This window comes from Acyrthosiphon pisum, chromosome A2, assembly GCF_005508785.2.
Source record: "Acyrthosiphon pisum isolate AL4f chromosome A2, pea_aphid_22Mar2018_4r6ur, whole genome shotgun sequence".
In the NCBI taxonomy this organism is placed as follows: Eukaryota; Metazoa; Arthropoda; class Insecta; order Hemiptera; family Aphididae; genus Acyrthosiphon; species Acyrthosiphon pisum.
Window position 1 is genome coordinate 64,843,365 of NC_042495.1, and position 25,954 is coordinate 64,869,318.

The window sequence follows — 25,954 nt, forward strand, 5'->3', positions numbered from 1 at the left end:
TGTTGCGGACCGAGACGTTCGTGCATTATATTATATTATATCTCCGCGACCGCGATCGCTGCAACAATATAATATATTATAATAATAATGAGATGATCTCGCTTCGGTTGAGGAGACGGCGCGAATTGTGTCCAGGGAAACGTCGTTTTTCGTTTTTTTTACTCTGAAGACACGACGTCACTGTTGTGTTATGACAAAAGTATGTATATTGTATGCAATATGGTAATATGATATATATATTATTATATATCATGTTTATACGTTTCCATATCGTTATTGACGCGTCCGAATATCGTACAAATATTGTTAAATGTCATCGAAACGTTTCGTCGTGTCGATATTGGTCACCTATTTTGTCCTTCTAAGATGATGCCGTAGGTATAAATAAACACTATATTTCTAAGTAGGTTTGTGATAATACACTCGGCTCGTGAATTGTTTAATAAGTACACGTGTGTTTCCGTCGTACGAGAGACGCGAAGCGTACGCAAGACATCGCAGGATTCAGATACGTATCCACTCTTGTAGTACCTACTGTACATAATGTGTATCATCAATCTCCGGTACATTGAGTACACAAATTGTTGCGGATCGTTGATAATGTTTAATATTCATCGAAAATTCGTTTGCATCAATTATAGACATAGACGACACGAATAAACCTATGGTAATGACTAATGGATTATACTGTTTCGGCGGACGCCCGACTTGCTCGTCCGTTATTATTTGGCAAAAAGTCGTTGTGATAAAATATTCTATTATAATATTGTATTATATTCACAACGACGCTGATAATTATTTTATGACGGTTCTCCCGTGACCGTCCGCGCGGCGTTCGTGGGAAACGCGCATTACTCGGATTACACCTTATAATAATAACTGTGAAATAGTTATAATAATAATTAATAACAAACGGCTAGCCGTCGACCGGTTAATTCACCCGAAAGCGACAGAATTTTGAAGTTGAACTGTGGCATGCGCAGATATTTATTCTTTTCGTTTATGCGTGTGCACAACATTATAACTTACAGATTTAATAATCATTATGAAGAAAAAAATCATACACTGACGAAAACAATACGACGGCTTCCAATAATAATAATAATAATAATAATAATAATAATAATAATAATAATAATAATAGTGTGTTTTCTGACCGGAAATATTTCGTTTTTCCACAACCCAATCAAAACGGCATTCCATTAAAGAAGGGAGATTTCTCTGGTGCACTAGTACGTGTTCGATTCGTTCCGAGAAGAGAAACAAAAACGGTGCGGAAACAAAAACGGGCGCGCGAAAAATAAATAAGAAATGCTTCTTTTTACATTATTATCGGGCAACAAAAAGAAAATTGGCGCGCGATGAACACAATGAGTCGCCGCCACCGTAAGTGTAAAAAAAAAAAACAAAACGTACGTAACTCTCGAACTTCTGCAACACACACGTCGTGTACTGCACAGGTATAGGTAAGCTGCATAATATAATAATATTAAAAAAAAAAAACTATAATATCAATATGCAGATGCGTTGTACATCTGACGACAGTTTATAATATACACGTTAGAAAATGCTGAAAAATGTCGACACGTGTGCCGAAAAAAGCTATTTCTACTGCCTGCCTGTTGAAATTCATTTTCTAAGCTTCCGATTTTCTAATGTCACATCGTCTTAATACCTAATATGTCACGTCATCGGAAATTGTTAGACGTAATATAATATTTGAAGCTGCGTCCATGTAATTCATATGCAGCCGCGGATGCTGCAGTTAGTTGTCGGATCGACGAAAACTAAATCGTAAATGTCAATAATTGATGGTAATATAATAAATTATGGTTTCAAGTTGACTTCGTCGTATAACTGCTCATTGATTATTATTTAGAGTATAATATATTTTTTATACCTGTCGTAATCTCCATTATCTCCACGCTCGGTTGACTACTTGCCGCCGTATAGTGTTGAATGTTGAATGTACATTGTTGAATGTACAGGGTAAAAATGATTTATTGGAATTTTCAAACAATTTTTTGTTATATATTTAAAGTTTTTAGTTTTAGAGTGATAAATGATACATAAAATAAAATAATGATATTTGATATGTAGTTGCCGGTACTTATAAAATATAGTGAAACTTCCATATAACGTACTTCTATTTATCGAATTCTCTATAATACGAATTTTTTTATGGACGTTGCACTGTATGTTCTATAATATGATATCTATATATTGGTTACACGAATAACATCTATAATCGATAGTCAAATTCGTCCCATACTTGCTCTAGATTTAAGCTGTAATTGATTCCGTGGTTTATGATAACACTCATTATATAACGGTACATATATCTCCAAAAGAAGTAATCGCATGGATATCAGGTAGGTATATCCAATGAATCATTTTGAATAATTTTGTATACATTACTCAGATACCCCTGTCGTCCGCTAATGGGCCTATAAATTATAATAATTTATACCCGCTTCGTGTTTAACACGAATTGGCGAAAATTGATTTGGACTTAAATCCCCAAAACTATCCCCCAAATCAAGCCATAGTCAAATATGCTAAGTAAATATATATTTTATGCATTTTTGAAAATATACTCAATAACAATATTTAAAGTTGTGTTTTAGTGGTTCACTATTTCTGATAGGTGAGATAGCAACGCAGCTGATAGGTATTACCTATTGTTTATTTTTTTTTTTTCCGTAGAAAATGTGGTTAGAGCCAATACCATGTAATATTTTACCACATATGTGTTTGTCTGCTATTCTCTTTGCTTTGTAGATCTACAATTGAATGCATGTAAATTAAACAATTTACCTTAAAATGTTTTGTATATTTGTATTGTGTATTGTGATGAATGATGACTATAATAGTTGGTCTGAGGGGCCTTAGTATTTTTAAAATCAATATTAGGGGGATTTAATAAGACCTCCTAAAAAGTTAGGGTATAGGCGCCTATGAATTAACATGGTACTCTATGATAGGTACCTATCATAACGACAATCATGAATATTATATTTTATTATAATATCGACCTAGAATATCTGTATTTTCGCATTAAATCGTAAAATATGGTTCGTCCGCTGCGACTGTTCTTGTACACTCGGTGTATAAAATCGCGCGATCGCGACCGGAAAACACAGATCGCGGCGGACATGACGTCGCACAAAATATGGGTCATTATTGCGTTATTATTACCTTTTTGTTATTATTATTATTATGTATATTTTCGACGTCTGTGAAGGAGGCTCGCAGCGGCAATGTCGGCGGGCGCGTCGTGCTCCGGCGCGGTCGTGACAGCGGCGGCGCGCGCACAACGTCCTATTGTACACGCCAACGGCAAACAATGACGACGACGATGATATTATCGTACAGCCGTTCCAAACTAGACGTCTCACTATAATATATCGTATTATTGTATACTTTGGCGGTGGCGGTTCAGTGATGATGTCGGGCAGACGATCGCTGTCGCCGCCATAGCAGCTGAATAGATTCGTCGCCGTCTTTGACCGTTCGGGTAGGTATAAAAATAGTAAAGTACACGCAACACACACTGTCTTGTCCACGAGGGCGGGTCGTAAGACGTCATCGGTCGTCGTCGTGAGAGATTGGAGTAGATCCCGTGGCAGAGTCCCGGCGTCCATCGTGAACGATATATCGATTTGGCGGATTAATCGGGGGAAATTTCAAATATCGCAGATCGCAGATGAATCAAATGTATAGGTACATCCAAGCAATTATAATATGCAACATTATCGAATCTATACGTACTCTTCACGAAAAACAATTCGCCTCTTGCACTTGTGATGTGGCGCTCATTTCGTCAATTGTTGTAATAATATAATATACCGTTACAACAACACTATGATGTCCTATATTATATTGTCACCTTTATAATATATCCATAAAACATATATACAGAGTTTGAATTGAGGAGGGATGAGAGGGGGCGTAAGGGGACAGAACTTCACTGAAATTATTTTTATCTTTTGAAAGAGTCCCCACCAATTATTTATATGGGACGTTTTGTTTTCCGATTTCTTTTTTTAGTATAAATTATTTTTGTTATTTTTATTCTGCTAAATTGTATTCAATAATGAGATATTATTTAAATTTAATGCGATGAATTATAGGTAGGTATAACGTATTATTATCATAAATACTGCTATTAAATAAAGACAATAAGCATTATTATTCGTATATTGTGATAATTTTCTGATGATTTATGTTTGACGGTGCGTAGGGCTATTCACTATGTAGGCGTTGTGTTCAATGATTTAAAGATACGTTGAGTTGTTTCAAGTCCAGAAGCCCCTCTTCTTTTATGATGATTTCCAATACGAGCACTGCACAACATATGAATATATAAGCATATTATATGCAACATGCATACAATGCACCGCGGTGACGCGTATAATACAAATAACGTGTAACCTGTTATTATGATAATACAATATTGTCTTTGGCCGAATATCGTCGTTACCGCAGACGTGTGTGATGATCCGACGCGTCGGCGATTCACGGCGGCGTATCGACCTACCGTCGCCGATCTACAGTTATGCGCTCTCTGCTCCTCCTCCTCCTCCTCCTCCATACGCTCTTCCAGCAGGCCGATCGGTCGATACGTGACGATATGTACGAAACGTTTTTCACGTGCGTGTGTGTGAACGTGTGTGTGTGTGTGTGTGTGTGTGTGTGTGTGTGTGTATGTGTGCGCGCGCGCGTAAAAACGTCCAACATCTTCGTCGTACAGAACACGGGAAAAAAATCACACAGATCGATGAAAAGAAAGAAAAGAAAGACAGAAAAAAAACGCTTCGTGTCATGTATAGGTACATCATATTTACGCGCGTGTGTGTGTATTTTGTTTATCTTCTCAAAGGTTTCGACTGTGAGAACCGTATATACCACCACTGTTGTATATATACATACCACTATTACCACTATATTACCACTATGAATACACTGTTACGACAATACCGTCTCTGCTGCGCGGATACATGTATTATACCATCTATATGTCTCGACTTCAAAGGGAGATGTAATATATTGCATCGTTAAACGTTTTCTGTGTGGGCAAACGGCGGGTCTGGTCGTCGGCCGCCCACGGTAATTCGCACGGTGCGTGAGGAGCACGCTCACAGGCAGGCCATGCCACTATGCATTATGATGCACTAAATATATGTATTATGTGTATATATTATGGTAATATATTATGGCTCGTCGCAACAGCATATAATATAATACATATAATCTAATATACACATTGTATTTACTCGTAAAATACTGTCGATAATGAAAACACACTCGGCGAGAAGTACATTATATAATATGTATATATTTGGTAGGTCTATACGCCTTGTACGCGGAAAGACGACGATCCGCGTGCTCGCGGTTTTCGTAATTTTTTTTCTGTATTCGCGTCTGTCATCACTCAATATTTTACACGTCATGCATAACACGCGCGTATCATATGGTCTATGTGCGATTGTAGGTATACCATCGTATAATATGTGTACGGAGGCTGTTTTTTTCCGCGATCGAACACCACGCACAAACCGGTCGCGTATACATATATAAAGCGATATGAGCTGCTGCGGATGATGCAACTGGTTTTTCGTGTACGGTTTGCTCCAAATCGCGATTATCTGTAACCGTCGGTAATACGCCTATCCCGCACTGCAATAAATGCACTATCGTATTCGTATATTCGTAATAATAATAATATATTATTGTGTGTCGTAAAACGTTACGATCGTATCGTATGCGTATGCGTGTGTGTGTGTGTGTGTGTGTGTGTGTGTGTGTGTGTGTGCAGTGTGTATCCATTATATTATACGTATGTATATACGAAATTCGGTTAATCGCCCGTGAGAACGCACAACGATATTGTACGCGACACTACCATCGAGCAGTATTATAACAATCATAATAATAATAATAATAATATATAATTGAACGGCGGCGGCGGCGGTGGAGTGTTCGCGACGAAAGGAATTCTCGACTAGGTTCTGTCCGATTCACACATATACATATACACGTGTGTGTGCGCGCGCGACCACTATACCGACCGTACTGCATATACACCGTTATTATATTATGTACTCTCGCGGTCCGACCTTCCGAGGACTTCGTTATTTCCCGTATTCACAACAGATGGTTTTCCTGTTTATTTTTCCCGTATATGTGTATATCGTCCGTCTATTATTACTATCATTATATATTGACGTATCCTCCCCCCCCCGCACAGTCATATGTCACAGTGTTCGACAACGAGTTGCAGCGCCGTGGAATGTAGCGAGATAGCGGTGGCGGTTATCTCCCCCCGCGACGGTTTCGAGAGGACCTACCGATTGTTATTAAAAAACATTATAAGGTATATTGGATAGTATTATAATATTATATACGCTACCGACACGATATTTTCCGGTAGGTACCTCCTATACCCGTTTTCAAATATACTATTTTAAAAACAATTTAAAACCATTTATCCTATTCTCGTATCATCATTTAGTGGTTGGTCCGATCCACTATCAGAAATCGGCCCGCACGATAATCTTAAACAGATTAAGCGGTGCGGTGCGCACACACTCGTTGAGTCTTTGAGTCATATGTTGTGTCTGTATATGCCGGTGGGAGGGGGAAGGGGGCTGCCTAGGCCGAGTCCTCATCCAGTTTACGTATTATCGTAGTTGGTATATAATGTATACGGACCTGGTAGAAAAATGCCATCATGTGAACCGATCTGCGGCGCGTACACGCGTTTAAACTCGTGTATTAAAACTACGCGTGTAAGCGCGAGATAATTATAGGTGTAATGGATTATTCTTATTTAATTTATTACGAAACGCGTATACATATATATTATATTTATATATAGAACATGAACGTAATACTAAAATATATTATAGTTATTATCATAATATCGCGAGAAACGGACGCCCGAGAATGTCTGTAATGGTCAAATTGAATGTACCGAACGTACGTAATACGGTAATCAATATACTATTAGTATCATCAAGGTACTAATATATAATATTATACGATGGATGGACTGGTTCTCATCGTGCAGATGCGCGTGTATAAAATAATACGTACGATGGCACCGCGACAATTACCTATCCGAAACCGGTGTGTCCACGGTAAAATAATTATAATATCTTAATGATTTTTTTTCTGCCAAAAACACTTTTACCAATTCAGTAGAATGTAGGAAGTTATTACGAATCTTCGTGGTGAACTGGACGAAATACATCTACATGTATCGTTGAGTCGAAAACGGAAAAAAATGTGACATTAATTTACCAGACGAAAATTTGGTGCTCACTGTGCACATTTTAATCAACTTATATAGTGTAGGCATATATTATAAATTATATAAATGGAGTTTTCGGAAGAAATCGTGGACAGCAGAAAAAAAATTATACATTGGTACAAATTAATATATTAAAATATATTATTATGTCAATGGAATAACGCTCTAATAAAATATATAATTTCGTTGTTTGAGCAAGTTTGAAAATTCTATGCCGCCTCAGCCCGCCACGCCGCTGCCGCCAGTATCTTGCACCTGTAGTAGTGCACACGCCGAGGTGTTAATATGACGTTGATTAATAGTTGCGACTGAGTCTCCGACAAACGATCGTCGTCAGCCGGTATACACACATATACACACACCCACGGTAATGATGATAGTAATAATAATAATGTATACGCTAATTATTGTTTACCGATCATTAATCATAGCGCGTGAAACCGAGTAGGTACCTATAGTATAGTGGCTATATATTGTGAGTATAGCACGCGTTGTCGACGAGTACCTTCCTATATAAATGTATATTATACCCATGCATACCCCCGTGTGCGATGTCGTGTTTACGGATCTCACTCGGAAATACGATCATAATATATAGTTGCAAGATGATTACGGTCTATCGCTGGTTTGATTTTGATCGGTGGAGTGTGAAATACAACCTGCACGAGATGGTTTTGTAATGAGTCCAATAATAATATGATGAATGGCGCATTCGCGACGTAAAAACAACAGTAGTGTGTAATATTATCATCTGTTCGGTCGTAGGTATTATATTCGCACGATGTATGGAATAGCGAGTGGAATAAAAAATTAAAACCATAGTGCGACCGAGTGAATTCGTGCGGTGTGCTCGCATAGTTCTGAAACGTTCGTGTATATATTAATAAACATAATAATGATATTGGAAAGATTAAATTAATTCAATCAACCGAGATTCTTTCTACCCTACCGTTAAAAATGTCGTATGGGGTATATCGTTCCAGGTGAGCGTGCGTACGATAAAATATAAGGTACTACTGTTTTTTAAAAAAAATCTACTCGGGGTTCCCCTTAACTACCAAAACCTAAAGTATATAATATAAAGTATACTACAATAAATTCATTTTACATAAAAATAAATGTTCGACAAACATAAAAAACTGATCGAATATTGTATAGTTTTCATATTATTATTATACGACATTATTAGTTTGATTATTACATACGCATCGTATAGTGCAGTGCTATATATTATTAATTACGATGGTCGACCTGTCTATTTCAGATGGTAGGAAATAAATTGGTATTTTACCACGAGGTACTTACAACTGCAGCTCGTGTGTTCACCGTTATCGCGCGATGATCGTTATACTGTTTTTTTTTTTTTTTTAAATTTTCTTACCACTGAAACGTTTTGGAAATGTCGTTATTTAACGCCATAACGGAGTTGCGTACGCGCGAGTGAAGTGCACATCATAATAATATATATGTATATATTATTATTATTCACGACATAGCTAGCCACGCGACCGCGGTCGTCGATTGACTGTGGGTCAATACGGAATTGGGTATTGTTTGACGCACTAGCCGTACGGTAAATCGTTAATGTAAAAAAAAAAAAAAAATTGAAAAAAATAAAATAAAGTCTTAAAGAACGAAATTCAATTTCCATACCACCGCACATTGCGCGCTCGTACACACACATATTATAACGTGTTGCAGAGTCGAAATAAATTGCCAGCACGTGCATCGGAGGAGACACGGTGAATATATCGTTATTATATCGAGTAGCGTCGAAGACAATTATTAACGTTGTCGTCATTTTTTTTTCATTCTTATTTTTTTCCCCGCAAAACATTCACAAAGAGCAACGGGACTCGCGGACAGCGCGGAATTCATTCCACCTATATACGTGTATATATAATAATAATATATTATACAGAGTGCGCAGCGGCGAAGTGGAGACTCTGGATGGCCAAATTAGTATCACGTATATAAGTAGGTACCTACCTACTACCTATACTACGCGGCCGGTGGTGCGTAAACATTTTTAATTGTCGGTCCGTTATGTGCGGGTACTTTTGCACTCTGTATAATATACCTATAACTGTGTTATCGTAGATTCCATCCGAACGTGTAGTCATTATTACGTCGTGTAGTGCAATATTCATGTGTTATTATATGCGTAAGTGTTAAGCTATAGCTTTTGGGGAAAATAAAGAAAATACATGGAACATTTCTCCATATACGAAACGAGACGAGTGCCGCGTATACTAAATTGTATTATGCGAACGATCGTTAATGTACGAAATGGTAATAACGTGCGTGGGCGTATAATATTTTATCGTCTATTAATAAGTCATCACGGCCGTTGTATCGGTACGTTTGGATAGCCCAGCGTTGAAGTCACCGGCGACTCTTCGCGCCGACGACGGACGTCCGCTAAGATCTACCGTGAGACCAATGCGGGGCGAGCTGATGAACATTTAACAGACTCTCGCATGATTTTTCTCACGCGAGTTTGACCTCGCGTCTGCGTATAAACTAGGTATATATTATAGTATTTAGGCGTTTGGATGTATCGTCAGGATCGGTGTTATAGAAATTGAATCTGTGGCCATAATTGAAAACGTCCATTATACACTATAGCCGCGTGCGTTCAAAGTGACCGACCGATGCTCGTATGTTTTGTGTGCGTACGGGAACCTTTCGAAAACAAATGACGAAGAAGTAATTGGTGAAATGATTACCGCAGGGAAGAAATCGAACGTTTACACTCCCTCGTCGATTTTCGCCATGCAGTCTATATCGATTTTTCTTCCATTTCACGCGGTGACCGGTCACGCCATATATAACATAATCACATACATAATTATAATATTATAAAGGTACAGCACAAATCTCGGCCAGCGTAGCATGCAAGTTTCCCGTCGTCAACACACATATAACTGCCATATAATAATAATAATAATAATGGATACGTGCACGCGACGAGGATGAAAACGAAAATCGGCGGCGGTGACGGAGGACGAGTTTATTTCTGCCCGGATCTACATAGTAAAATAAGAATAATATTCCGCTGCGAATTCCACGGTTTTGTTTTCGATTGGCCGACCATGGGTCATTATATATTACAAGATAATATCATCTCTGCAGGAAACCGGGATCCGAACGTTCGCGAATCCTACTAAAACAGTTTACATCCGCTTTTCGTCGTATGCACCGCATAACGCGTACCTATATAATATAACGGATACAACTATTTTATGGACCGTGCAAAAATAAATGAATATACCAAAGACATATAAGATTGCTTATTATAGCTGATATATTATATGTGATTTTCCCACTTCTAGAAATGTATTAACGTATAAAATACTCATATATTATATTATGTGGAAAAGGCGGCCTCCGCGTGAACATAACATAATTATTTTCTTGTCTTTTCCTTATACGCATCATTATCAACACTACGAATTTTAACATTATGGCATGGTCCGTGTACATCTTCTTACTGTGGTGTCGAGGCCAAAACTGCACGAGCTCGCGGTAAAATTAACAATATTATAATATTAATATCCTGCGATTTCGACGGTACAATCACAGAATAGATTATTCGACGGTACAATCAAATCCACATTGCGGAGGTGCTAGTAGCTATGGTCTTCGGTGTTCGGTATAAACGCATTGTGTGAATAACTATATGTATTATGATCAGCAATAATATTTAATAATATTATATATTATGCAAACCACTGTATCGATTTGGTACGTGAAGGTCGGTTCAAGGAATTTTCCGCCCGGTGAAAAATTAATACTCGCCGCCTTTTAAGTACTGTGTATCATTATAAATTGAATGTATATTTATGTGGGCATGCAAACGTTTAGAGGACAATGGCCGGTGCACCTTCTTTAATAACTCTAATTTTAATCGAAAAATCATCGTTTAGACCATGCAAACGATAATGTCGTATTTATAGGTATTATTATGTTTATTATATTTTGCAATAAAATGAGAACACCTTGTAAAATGCCTTGTACTGTGTATATTATTTTTGTTTTGTTCCGATGAGGGTGACGCGTTTTATTGTACAAGTGCCTAGCGAACATAGTCAGATCACTTGATCGATTGAATAGATATTATTGTATCTTATAAAAGTATATTATTAGGTATCTGGTAAATACATTAAGTACCTACAAGAACAGTTTATGCAATAATTATATATCATTTATATACCACCAGAGGAATTTTTTTTAAGAAAACCGGGAAACGGGTCTCCTCGATTTTTTGATAACATAAATATTTTATCGCCGAAGATATCCAGCGAAATCGTATTTATTTTTCGCAACATACATATCAAAGTTTCTATAGCGTAGTAGAGGCGTGTGTGTGATGCCCCAATACGCGATGGATCACTCTCATCATCGTACCCCGCGGTCGTAGGTCAGTCACGCGATCACTGTTATTATTATTATTTATTACTATCGTCATTATTATTGTTTAATCATGTATTATTTCGGAAAGCGACGTGCGTGTACAGTCAAGTGGACGAGAGTGACCGTGTGAGAATCGGATCAGTTGACGACCACGACGAGCCTCGTTGACACACATATTATCTGCGTGCGTTTGGCCTTGACGACGATCTGTTTGCCATTACATTTTTTTTTTCGTTATTATTATTATCATCGGAGTATTATTGTTATTATTATTATTATATTTCGGTCGGACGTGCAGTCGTCATGTGATACATTCGTTAATGGAACGTAATGACACTCATTATACGCCGTACCGCCGATCTCGTTCAATTGTCTCCATCGGGTCGTCCCTCGACGATATATTTTTATTATATCAGGTAGACGTATCAATTACAAACCGGCTCCATTTCTCCGGTCTACTCGGTTTTTTTCTTGATTTTTTTCGAATGGTTTCAGTCAAAAAGTTACTCGTTGACGCGTCCGCCGTTTCGCATCGCGATATCGTAACGACTATTTATGTGTTCAAATTAGATAATTTTCTATATTATAATCTGTTTACCTATATATATTATGTACATTATTATGCATATTTTCATCCCGATATATAATTAAAAATACAGTTTTATGGGATGTCAATCGATACACAGATCCATCTTATTCTGGCCGATAATACGCATTTCCAATATCAAATTATAAAGGCTAAAACGTTTAACATTTTTCAACACTAATTTAAAAATCAAATTTATCATAACTACAAATTATAGGTATTTTGTATGTATTTCTAAATCCAAGAAATAATTTTATATCATACCAATTTTTGGGTAATTTTTTACATGTCCCATTGATCAAAATAACTTTTGTGAATAGCATGACTTATTAGCACAGCGTTACCGCAAATTGTGTTCACCGATAAAGATTATAAGGTATATTAAGGTACTTACGTGATTTTTTGGTCACGTTTTGTGTGTCATCAAATTCGGAAAAAAATCTAATAACCAATTAACGATTATAACTAAAATTTCTTCTTTAAATGCGTCGTGATCAATGGGAATTGAATATCCCAACTTAAACATCATTAAACATTTCAATGTATTATTTAACCTTGCAGTGGCTTATAAATTAATAGTAGAAATATTTTCATGATCCGTTCAAACCAAATAGTTTACTGACCCATTATTTTTATAGACCAAGCCAGGAGACTTTATAGTCCCTTTGAAGCCATCACCTAAATGGTGCACTTATAACACACTTGCCGTACAAGTTCACAATATTATATTATTATTTTTTAATAGTTAAGTTTTATATTATTTTGTATAGTTATATGACCATTTTTACTTGCAGATCGTATTATGGCTATAACGGTAGATCTAGTCGCGTATTTTAATCGTCGTCAATAGTTATTGGTTTATGTGTGCGCGCACATGATATTGTACCTACACTGTGACGTCGGCTTGTCGTTATAAGTATATTATATTATGCGCACTACCTACCAACGTGTAATAATAATTATATTAGATATTATATTTATTATATTTATAGGAGCGTATAAAAATGTAAAATACAACGATGGCCTTAAACTGTGTTTATAGTTATTTCGACGTGACCCGGTAACTGGTTTTTTTCAGCGTATGAGACAAAATATAATATTATCGATATGAAAACATTAAACCAACGTAGGACGTACCTGCCTCAGGTCTGTCGTTGTTACATAGACAATAAACCCAATTTGTAACGACATTAACCCCCTTATAATATTTTACTATAGAATTTAAGCGTTTCCCTTTAGTTTTGGAGGACTATATTTAAAGCAATTTAGTAGGTAGATGTACACTGTACAGTTATATGATTTAATTATAATTGATAAATGATAAATTCAAAATTAAATGTGATGAATGGATAAAAATATAATGTTGTTAAAGGTAAAATAATAAGGTAAATTATCGTATCATTTTTTACAGGTTAAACGCAAATTTAAAACCATATGTTCCACGTTACAAGATACACTTTAATAATGTTCTGTAATCTATAGTAATGTTTATGTTGAATATCGTTAGTTTTCGTTACTATAACTGTATTAATACATTTCTTAAATCCCTATCCAAAAAAATAAACGCTAGTGTTGATTGCATGCAGTCACAAAACGATAATTATATAATTAAGGTGAAGTCGAAGTTGGGATAAAAAAATTCGATGGTTAGAGAAATAGTGGCTATATTAATCCATTATTCCTATTTTATTAACTACTGAACGGTATAGGCATATCATATTTACAATTTCTAATATTATGGATATGTATGATTATAATTTGCACGTTTATGGGAGAGGGTTCAAACACTCTTCCAGCTTCTGCGACATTTCGGTGCCGTGTTAAATCAGTGATAACACTACAAGTGACATTTAATTAATTATTGTTAATAGCTATCAATATAATAATATTGATATAATAATAATAATAATAATATATAATAATATATAATAATATTATCCCGAGTACGTACTGCAATAATATCATACCGTGAATGGTTTGTGTAGCTATATATGTACTCACGGGAGAATAACGATTATTATTGACGGTGATAAAGTCTAACAATTTATCCCCGCGAAAACGTCACCCACCGCCATCCCGCTGTACCTACTTTTATGTATATTATATATGCACACCGCGCAGCAGTGAAACACAACTCCCGTTATCGGGAAGAGACGAGTAAAAATAATAATAATTGATTATGAATATTCATGTCGTTTTATTTTCACATGTATTACCTGTACTTGTAAATATATATATATATATATATATTGTGTCTTATAATGCGCTTATTCGCCATCGCTGTAATAATATTATTATAATATAATAATAATACGTACGCGGGCAATTAAACAACGTTACGCGTGGCATTTTAAACGCCTATTGTTATTATGACATCGCCGACGGATTACGGTTTGAAAAAATATTGAAGCGCGGTCGAACCTATCTAAACAAAATAATATTATAATATTATATCCGCGAGAAACACTTAGATTTATTATAATTCTTCGGTGTGTGTATATGTTTATGTGTGTGATGTGTATATTATAGGTAATACAAATTATAATACCTATAGTATATAATGTGCGACTTGTGCGTTGTCTTGTGGTTAAAACCAGTCCCGCGTGTCGGATAACTTATAAACATACACACATACGTATATATAATATATATCCTGTAAGGCTGGCCATTTTATATTATGCATTTTTTTTTGTTTTGTATTTTAGATTAATGCCTTGCAAAAAATCAGTCTGAAACAAAACGGTATTAGCCAGGGGGAAATTAAGTGAGCGAACATATTTTCTCGGTATAACGGCGCGGTCGTTTGGCACATGACGTATAACTAATGCCACGCGAAAAAAACTCATGAGGATTATAATCAAAACATAAACACTGTGATGAATTGATCAGTCGGCGGAAGAATAAATCCGCGCCCGACACCGATGATACACCTGCAGGTTATTATTTTCGTAACCACCTATATATATATACATATATATATTATATATTATTTAAATATAATTTAGACGATGCATTTAAGAGTATACGATCGATATAGAGCCGCGTTGTCGCTTTCGCCGGGCGTGAAGTCTTCTAGGAAACGAGCCCGCGTGAAAAAATTGCGTGATTTTCACCGTCTTCTTCATTTGCCGGCTGCGATACAATTATAACCACGTTTTTTTTTTTTTAATCTCATCCTATAGCCGCTATAGGCGCCGTATATTATAAGTAGAATGCGTATTATTGAGTACCACCTATACCTGTACATATACTTATATATTTTATTGTAATATTCATTATGTTGCAAATTATATTGTGGTGCAGTGCAGCTGCAGCAGTTCGTTTATCGGCCGTCGTTGTACGTCCGCTCAATTACTATCCATACACGTCTCACTGATCCATATTTATGTGTGTGTGTGTGTGTGTGTGTGTGTGTATCTATACCTACAATAATGATAATTTATCGTCCGAAATTCCGCCGCTGAAATCTATACCGCGCGTGAGTCGTCCGAGGTAGCCCACGTCGGTCGAAGCTGAAAACGTTCGCCGATATCACTGCTATTATACTTGTACTATAGAATTGCCACACGTTTTTGAACCCGAGTGTTACACCGCACGTCTCGTCGCATACCTCCCATATACGACGAGCATATCGCAGACGGACCGACGGACGGGTCACGTATATTATTATGACGTGTTCGATTGTTGTCCGCGACGCGCGCGCAGACTGCAGCTGCACCGGCATCAGCGACGCCCGTGTATCGTGTGTGCATAATATTATACTATTCCACATTATTGTTCTAGGTATATATTATTATGCTGTTGTATATTATGCGATGGCCGTCCTCGTCAAAGCGGTCAGTTCGAGTAGGCTTTTTTCTCTCTATATATATGCAGAACAACGCCGCCGCCGCGAGAGGCCGAAATACGGAGACTTAATTTGACGCGGACTATATAATTATTAACACACGAATAGCGGTAGCGTGTATACTTATAGGTTTTTTGAGTATTATAAAGCCGTGCTGCCGTGGATAATACGAAATTTCGGACCGATACGTTTATATATGTATATATATCATATTTTCGACAACGCTGCAGTGGGGCACACATACGTGTGCAGCTCTACATTTTAGTATACATAGGTATAGTGTTTTACGTGCGATTTGAACAATATAGTAATACGGCGTGTATCTTTCTTAGATTCCGAGTGAAGCAAGGACCCGTTGACAATCGTGGTTACTTTTCGAAGAGGTTATCAAAACTATATTATATCGGTCAAAAGTCGAGCAATATACTGCAGTTACACGTACTTCTAAGTATTAATTTTATGATTTTATCGGTTCATGAGTGCAATGAAAAATTACAGAATATCGAAGTAACTGCTGCAGTTCTTAACTAAGCTTAGAATAGTTTTTATTAATTCAATATCACACTAAATATCTTGTACCGAGGTTAGTAAACTAAACTAGCGTCATCAACACCGGTTCTCATCTGTACGGCTTTATTTTTTTTCGAAACATAATATTTGCCGCTGTTGAAATATGAAATTTTTTATTGCAAAAATAACATAATATATATATACACATTCAATATAACGACGGAATGATCTCGGAGTAGAGAGAAAGATAGAGAGTGAGAAATATTGTTGTTATTATGCTACGTGTAGGTATATTGACTGTTTCTGTAATAATATATTTGACCGATCGAAAACCGCAAAATAACGCGTATAGATGAGCGTAGCAGTGAAATAGAGATTTGCAAATTCGCAAACCAATATAAAAAAAAAAATGCGTTCTCCAAGACCGAGGTCAAACACCTGACAACAAATTCTTACCCATTTGAAGCGGCGGAAATCTTCGTGATATGATGGCGGAAGACGGTGCTTCCGTATAGGCGGTGTGGATGGCGCGGCGGACTGGACCGCTTGGCGGCTGGATGCAAAAACGGCGCACAACAAAAACGATCAAAATGCAAATTTCGGTTTAAATTTAATATAATAATTTTTGTTCGCGAAAAACTGCACTGGCGTGAATGAGGTGTGCAAGGCAAATAGGAGACGACGGCGGAGAAATGTGAACAATTTTTAAAAACTGTCGGATAAAATGTTATAGTTGAGTTTCGTCGGGAATATAAAATATAGGAAATGATATATTTTATATACGGTGTGCAAATGTACGAAAGAAAATATCAGACCTTGGCCTTCGCCAGTCCACTGGCAACGGACTATTGAAGAACCGATCGTAGACACCGTTGGCCGGCGGTCCATCCGGAGCCCCGGTGCCCCCTTCCACGCGACCGCGGTGGCCACTTCCGACGGCTGTGGTGGCGGCGGCGGCGTTGTGACGTCACGCTGCGAGAAACGCTTCCGCGTGGAATGGAGTGGTATGGCAGCAGCAATCGCCGACGACTTCTTCTTTCCCCGCCACAACTGCGTCCTATATACACATCATAGGCGATGGCACACGACACGACGACCGTCTCCCATAGTTTAATACTTTAATAGTGTATAAAATATACCTATATTTTTTTTCCAACCACCGTAAAGGCATAATATTTTATTAAAGCGACCCCGACGGGCTATATCGGATACGATTCACGAACATAAAATATATTGTAACATATTATAACAACAATACTTTATAAACATAAATCCTATACATTTCATAATATATATGATACGCCCGTTTTCAGTATTGCCGTGCAGTAAAAAGTCCGACGAACTGTCTCCGGGCTTGATGTTAAGACTATAAATGATCACATAATATATATTGTACTAAATCAAAGGGCTTCAGTGATTTGAGACATCGGAATTATCTCCTTTGTATTATCATGTTTCTTTATTATTTATTAGATATTAAAAAAATATGGTAGTTGTAAAATTCATGTAATTTACAATTTACAATAATCATAATAATATGTTAACAATTTTATTTAACAAAGAATTATAAAAGATATTTAAAATGTAGATCAAAATATTTTACACAATGGGTGATAAAAATGTAGGTATTTAATACAATATAATAATATGAATTTTAATTATAGGAAATTGATAATTTGTGCATGTCTATTCCTGCTTCATCTAAGATGTTTGTTATAGCCATTATAGGTTAGGTATAGGAAGTACATACAGTATTGGGAAAATTCCTAAATTCTTATTACTTGGCATAATATGTTTCAAATGGCTCATTAGAAATTAACGTGCAGTTAGGTGTAATTGTGTAAGCGTGTCTAGTTCTGCCCCTGCATGTAATTGTGATAACTTACAGGCGTCGATTAACTAATCGCATTTGTACATTTTTAATAATAAAAAATTACAACGGTGCTTATTTTCGTGTGAGACAATGTTGATAACGGCAGTGCAGGACGACGACTGCGGAGTTTACACGGTACGATGAGACTACCGCAGTGATCCGACCATCTGCCGGTTGTAGGCGATGACTTCGATGACTTAGTTTTCTGCATTATAAAACTTAGATCCCGTCGAATTGTTTCGTTGTAAGTGTAACTATCGCAAGGACAAGGCAGGCGACAAATACGACGACGGAGACAGTATAATGTTAGGTTAGGTTATGTAATGTATACTATAAAGTATAATATATATTATGTACTTACACGATTATATTGTGTACGCAGTTTCGGCTGTCGCCTCCTCTTTTTGTATTGTTTGTAAGGTGTGTGTAGGATGCATGTGAGTGTGTTCTAGTCGAGACCGACTCCGAGCCCGTCAAAATAAACGAAAACATGAATGATCGGCGGCAGCGCCGCGCGCCTGGAGGTATCCCCAGAGGTCGTGACCAAAACGGATGATCCTATAGTCGGGGCCCGCCTTAATATATATTTCGATCTACATATTTTTCACGTGTAACTACTAAGATAATATGATATTATAATATTACCATAATATTATTGTTATTATTATGTCTGCGACGGCTGAGTATATGCGATTACATTTGCGCAATAGACACCACGCCGAACGGTCCAAAGCGTGCACCGGTGAGTGAATTTTTTTTCGTTCATTTTTAAAAAATTAAAAACACGATTTGTCTTACGCGTCTTACACCACCGTATGTAATATATAACTAAACCAAGTTTGTGCTCTTAATTTTGAATGCATAGACATATTTTGAGGTGGGTGGTCGCTCCGAATGGCACTTTTTGTTTGGCATAATATTTACGTTTTTAGTTATTATAATCATAATAATTAGTGATATTAACAAATTCTAACTATTATTTAACCTTTATTGTGGTTTTATTATGATTGTTGGTATTCTATCTTGTTTTATAATATTGAAGAATTACATTTTATTACTGTACTGGCTATACTAGGTATACACAATACATTTAAAGTTTTTTTTTTGAACATTGAATTGAATTATATTTAAAAGGACGTGGTACCTGCATGTGTTGTCTCCGTCTTACAATTGCGTAACATAACTAATTGTATGCTCAGCAGTACACGTGTAGCTCCATTAATTTAAACATTAGAGTGAATTGACCTTTTATAAAATCTAAAAGTAAGATTTTTATCTAGGTAATCTCATGGGCATTTTATTACATTTTAATTTTAAAGCGATTTATGAGAATTTTCAGATGTACAAACAATTAACAATTTTAAAATACACTGAATTCGTATTAAAATTAAAATATAGTAAAAAAACCCATGAGTTTGCCTAGATAATAATCTTACCTTTAGATTTAATAAGAGGTGATTTCACTCTAATTTTTAAACTAACGGTTATGCCTAGCGTACAATATTTACCATGTCACGCACTTGTAAGATGGAGACAGCACATGCCGCTATCACGTCCTCTTAATAATTTCTGTATACTTTTTAAGTAATATATGTCTATATTATATTGATTACTATTGCATGGTAAAATTTAGAAAAAAAGGCTAATCTTTCTCTGTCGTTATTTTTTTTTCTATATGATATGTAATAGAACATATAAATATTATAATCAAAATTAGTTTTTTACAATAAAAAGTTACGTTTTAAAGGAAGGGCAAAAAAATTAGCACCAGGATGCGAAAATTCTAAATAAGTCTCTGTTCGTTTTCAGAGATGCGAGCACGCGTTTTTTCTCTCCATATCTCCAAGGCGGTCTGACATTGAGTTTTTGACTTTGAAGAGTTTTACGGCGGCGTGCGATCGCATTTCTTGCGTGGGAAGTTGTTACATTTTAAACCTCGCCCAGAGATTTTGCTCATGCACACACGTATATATATATATATATATATATATATAATTTATATATATAAGTACTGTATATACCTTGATATTCCGCCGCCACCGCTGCGTTGTATTGTTCTACAACAATGCGCAGGTGTTTTGCTTTGTGCTGATATTAAGTTTTCGGAACCATAATGGAACTTCCTATATAAACGACCGACAATATCAAGGATATCGATCGGATCTCGTCAAGAGGTACGCCAGTTGTCTACGTAGTTTTACAGTGGTTTGTCATTTTAGACGTTTTCGATGGAAATCAATTTGACATCAACATTTTTCCCATGCCTATGTATAGTGCAGTTGAATGGAGTTTCAAAGCAATATACATTGCTCGACTGAGTGGGTGTAATGTCTTCTGACGAATTATTTTAGTTGTTAAAAAAACAAGTAGCTTACTAAAAATCATTGCATGGCTGTAATAATTTTGCTGTCTTACTGCGGTAAGTTGTAACATTATATCTAATTTACGAAAATAATTATCGAACGAAATTATCTTATAGGTACCTACCTATTATATTATAGGTACTGTTCGTTTATGAAATTGTTTTTTGTTAAAAATCTTATACATATCATGCCTTTAAGTTAACTATTTCCTACATACGTATAGTCAATATAGTCACTATATAGATGATAATTATTTTATAACGATAATAATAATCAATTATTTTCGTTAAGAACTATAATTATTTTCAAAAAAGAGGCGGATACTATAGCAGGTACCTATGTTTAGAGATCGCGTGTTACAAAAAAAAAAAAAATGGAATATATTCATAATTTGGATAGGCGTGTATTTTTTTTTTTGAAGAAGAAAAAGTACAAGAAGAATGGATTGAAAATACCGAAAACCTGAAATTTGAATACTTATTAGTTATTACTATCGATGATTGCTTTTAAAAACAGAAAGTGGGCATAATTATGATTATTAATACCTGTATTTTTATGCTATTATTATACTCGTGGGTACAGAATAGATTATCGAGGGTAGGTACCTACTAACCTACCTATAGTGTACACGTATAACAATTATGGCATCTATACAAGTATACTACATAGTGTTTAATGACTGGAATCTAAATTAACTTTTAAAGCAGTTAAAAATTCAAACGATTGGGGTATAAACGCTTACATCAACATGATTGGCCGTAACACATTGAAAGTAATAGAACATTACGAACGACTACAACTTACCAAAACTTACCTACAATAGTATCTATATATAGCTACTATGCGCCACCTGCAAGTACACGTTATTTATTCGTATATATACACCAATATAGTATACCAGCTGCACAATCAACATCGGATTTCCGCGTGTTTTTATATTGTTTCGTGTCAAGTGTTCGTCCGCAATGTGATTGCGGATCGGAGGGGTCAAGTGTTATTATTATTTTTTTATTTCCCTCCGAAAATGGGGTATTACTTATATAGGTCTGTCGTGATTTCTGGACGATGGATATACATAATGTATAACGCGGCCGCGGTGTCATTACACGAGTGGGATATTTGTTTTGTTTTCTTCGAGTTGACCAACATTCGGCTCGCGGGCGGCCATATTCGCCGCGTTCGTCCACTTGCAGCTGCGAAATTTCCGGGCGCATCAATATGGAGTAGGCAAATAATCCCAAACGAATTAGAACAAAAACGTGTGTATCATGCACTTAAACGCACGAAAAACACCGTTCCGCCTGCACATCCACTGCGGCGTGTGATCGGGCACAAAAGAGCTGCGGCCACTATACATTACATAGTACGTAATAATATAACATATTATACGCGTAGGCACACATACACACACACATATATATATTGGTATTCGCTTCCCGGACGTAACTATATATATATATATATATTTAACATGCACGGGCCGAAGTCCGTTATACTCATATAATGTACCTAACAGCGACACAGACGCATTGTCTTAAAGGGCTTTCGAGTATATCTCTAAGCATGTGATATATATATATTTTATTGCGTGGCGCACATATATACATACTATATATCGTTATACATGTATATACTGTCAGCGAGTATTGTAATTATTGTTGTTTCGACACATTTTAATTGTAAATCGGAATTTAATATATATGTACACGCCACACATATATATTAGACGCATGTGTCGTGCACCGTTAACCGATTGTGTACTTAAACGAGTATGTGTGTGTGTGTGTGTGTCCGCCGAAGAAACACTTAACGTAAATCGTGTTGCCCACCCCCGTTCGTTGTATACCTCAAAATACACGGCGTTTATGTGGCGTATTCAATTGAGACCTCGCGCGACCGACACACAACCGTCTCGGTATTATAGGCACATGTAATAATATATTATATGATCCATAAGCAAACACTGCGTCAGTACGATATATCTACATCAATATAATACATTCGTAGTCCTCTTAAAGATAATTCGCAGTGACGACTGCAGTATATTAAATATATAGAGATCATTTTGAAGTAAGGCGTTCAAGCCCATCTACAACGGTGGCTGATTTTCCCAGCAGCGGTTTAAATTAATTAAAACCGTGGTAAAATGTCTTATCTTATTGCCTTTGTCGTTTGATACACTATATAATATGTGTTATATAGAAAATAACGTATTGTGGATGTATCACACACTTGTTGATATTTAAGTTAAGCGAATATAATATAGATGTACGTAATATCGTCGTTAACCTAATCATCCAACCTCTACTACGGTATTTACTATCGATAATCTAATCACGCATAATTTATCGAGCATGATGGCAAAATGTTGTTCAGTATATTATATAAATAATTGCTTGATACCTTTTCAAAAAGTCAAAAAATGACATGGTATAGAAAATCACCAGACTTAGATCATTACTCATCAGTTATTTCACTAGGATTCACCGGAAAATGGCAAATACATCTATTTGGTCTTGACGTGTGGAATTTGCGTCCCAGTTTTTGACGATTTCATTTACGAAAAATGAAAAAAAAGTTTGACAAGTATCGAGAGGTAAAAGATTAGCGATCGATCTCACGTCGCCAAAATCGGACTGACTCATCTTTCTATCACATATATACATTCGTCATATTATTTATCGTATAATTATAATCGTATTCGTGATGACTACGCGACAACAAGTTTATTTATGGTATACATTGATATATAATATTATATTATTTACGTGTACTCATCTTGTATGCTACCTACCGCATAGCCGTTAGTGCAGTGTGTGCTACGAACCAACAAATTATCTACCGTAACTTATAATTCTAACAAGGCAATACCCAACCTAACCGTCAGTTATTAAATCATCAAAAGAAAAGAATTTGTTGGACGTTTTCTGGAACGACTTAAAAACAATATAATATACTTAAGCAAATAGAAATTACAATATAATTAGAGAACAACATGTATATAGGTATTATCAGCAATAAAAAAAGTTTGTTAATTACCTAAAAAATTCGATTTATGTTGGTAGCATACATGACATGCCACAAATTTCGATTAGCTTACAATTCTAAAAGTATATCTCTGTACGCCTTCCTGCAATATATACTTGCGTACACTGCGGCGGCCTTTGAACTGATTTGTTCTTCTTTGTAGTTCGTACGATGAAATAATAATAATAATGATACTCGTGCTCACAATAACGTTTCATACATAATATATTATTATTATGTTTCTCGTGTCTTACACCCTCCGACACGTGACCAACCCCGTCCTTCGATGCGTATATACCAATATACCATAATATATAATAATATACTTTCCCGCCGATAACTGTCGCCACATGTATTATAAATGATGATATGCGCCGTTAATTGCGATTAATAATTTTCACGACCGACCCGGTTTTCAGTTGTATACGACCGTCCTCTACCCTCTGCTGCACAAACTCTGCAGTCACTATCCCCGGGCACGTCTGCGGCACGTCCGTCGTGGCGTTTGATATTTATTTTTTTCTGTTTTCCCGCGATACATCGACAAAAGTCGCGTCGACACGCGCGCGGGACTATTCCTTCGTCGCATACGCACGGGGAACAACACGCGTTCCCGCGGCGGCCATGGAAGAAAATAATATAATATTATAATGTTTATAAGAATCAGCCGCACGAACGGGCGAGAGTATATGGTGGTTTAGCGGTGGGCACAGCAGCTCGTATTCACGTAGTGTATTTACAAGCATATAATATATCAGCCATCGTGTATATATATATGCGTATTTATATATTTTATTGACAAGGAAATCGTTTGTGTACAAGTACGCAGTGTGTGAGTGCGTGTAACGACGACAATATGTCCGCGAGGCCTATGGGATCTAGGACGTGCTTAATAATCCGTTCGTATGGTAATTACGTTCGTACACACACACACACACACACACACTCGCTGCAGACTGGCGTGCGCGTACACTACTGACCCATAATATTGTATACCGACCGTATTACAGATAATATTATATTATGTGCAATACATGTATTATTATTATCATCGTATGCATATAATATACATTATTATATATATTGTATGTAGGTATTATATCGGATGTGCGGTGAAGAATGCGTCGTCGCGGGTGCGCGCCGCACAATGAGATCCTATTACGTATTCGCGTTCGGGTTTAGGCGCGGGAATAACCGCGGTCGGGTTACCGGTGCAGGCTGCGAGGTATTAATATGACGATATAAAATTGCCGATTTTCGTATGCCGTATGATATACGGCATGCGTTCTACGCGGATAATTATATACATTTTATTCCTCGCCAATTAGCGTACGTGATGTATATAATATTATATAATGTAATTTAATATATTATTATAATATCGCATTTCGAGACGCCGCGCACCGGTAAACCGACGACCGATTGTGTTGGCGACAAAAATACGACGCGTTTACAGCTAGAATACAGATCACGATGGCAGGCGGTGACTTTAACGGTCTTATATACATATATACAATAACATACCCCATGCACCCGTGATAAAATCTCCACTTCCACCTCTCGCCGCCCGCCCACGAATGTCGTCTCAACGCGGACTTTTCCGGCCCTTTTTTTTACGCCGCTCGCGCGAACGCGCCATATGGCTCGTTGAAGACTCTACCGTATTATATTGTATAGATATCATATTATTATTATTTTTATTATTGTTGTTGTTGTCATTGTCTCCGCCGCGAATAGCGGACGCAAACGTTCGATAATGGTCGCGGTCACTATATTATTGTTATCGCCGTCGTCATCGCGGTATAGTCTTTCGCGGTCGGTCGGACGCCTCGTATATGGGGTTTTATGTGCCTGTACACCATATGACTAGGATGTACGACATATATATGTATATGCTTTTAGCGATCTATCGCGTTTCGCACGACAGCGACTGTAGCAAAATCGCGATCGCCGACGTCGGGGACGATGTAAATATATTATCCATACAAGCCGCGTTTTTAGATTTTACCGCAACAAA

The 25,954-nt window shown here is 36.6% G+C and overlaps 2 protein-coding genes across 3 annotated transcripts in view; one reads left to right on the forward strand and one right to left on the reverse strand.

The window, feature by feature from the left end:
• LOC100169340 overlaps nucleotides 1-18,124 on the reverse strand; it is a 34,875-nt gene extending 16,751 nt beyond the window's left edge. The window contains exon 1 of the mRNA XM_001948325.5: nucleotides 17,131-18,124. Within this exon, the coding sequence (XP_001948360.1) occupies nucleotides 17,131-17,134 (4 nt within the window). The 5' untranslated portion in view covers nucleotides 17,135-18,124. The remainder of the gene's footprint in view (nucleotides 1-17,130) is intronic.
• The window catches only part of LOC100167285 (autophagy-related protein 16-1), a 173,398-nt gene that overhangs the window by 30,431 nt on the left and 117,013 nt on the right, over nucleotides 1-25,954 (forward strand). The gene's annotated exons all lie outside the window — the stretch shown is intronic.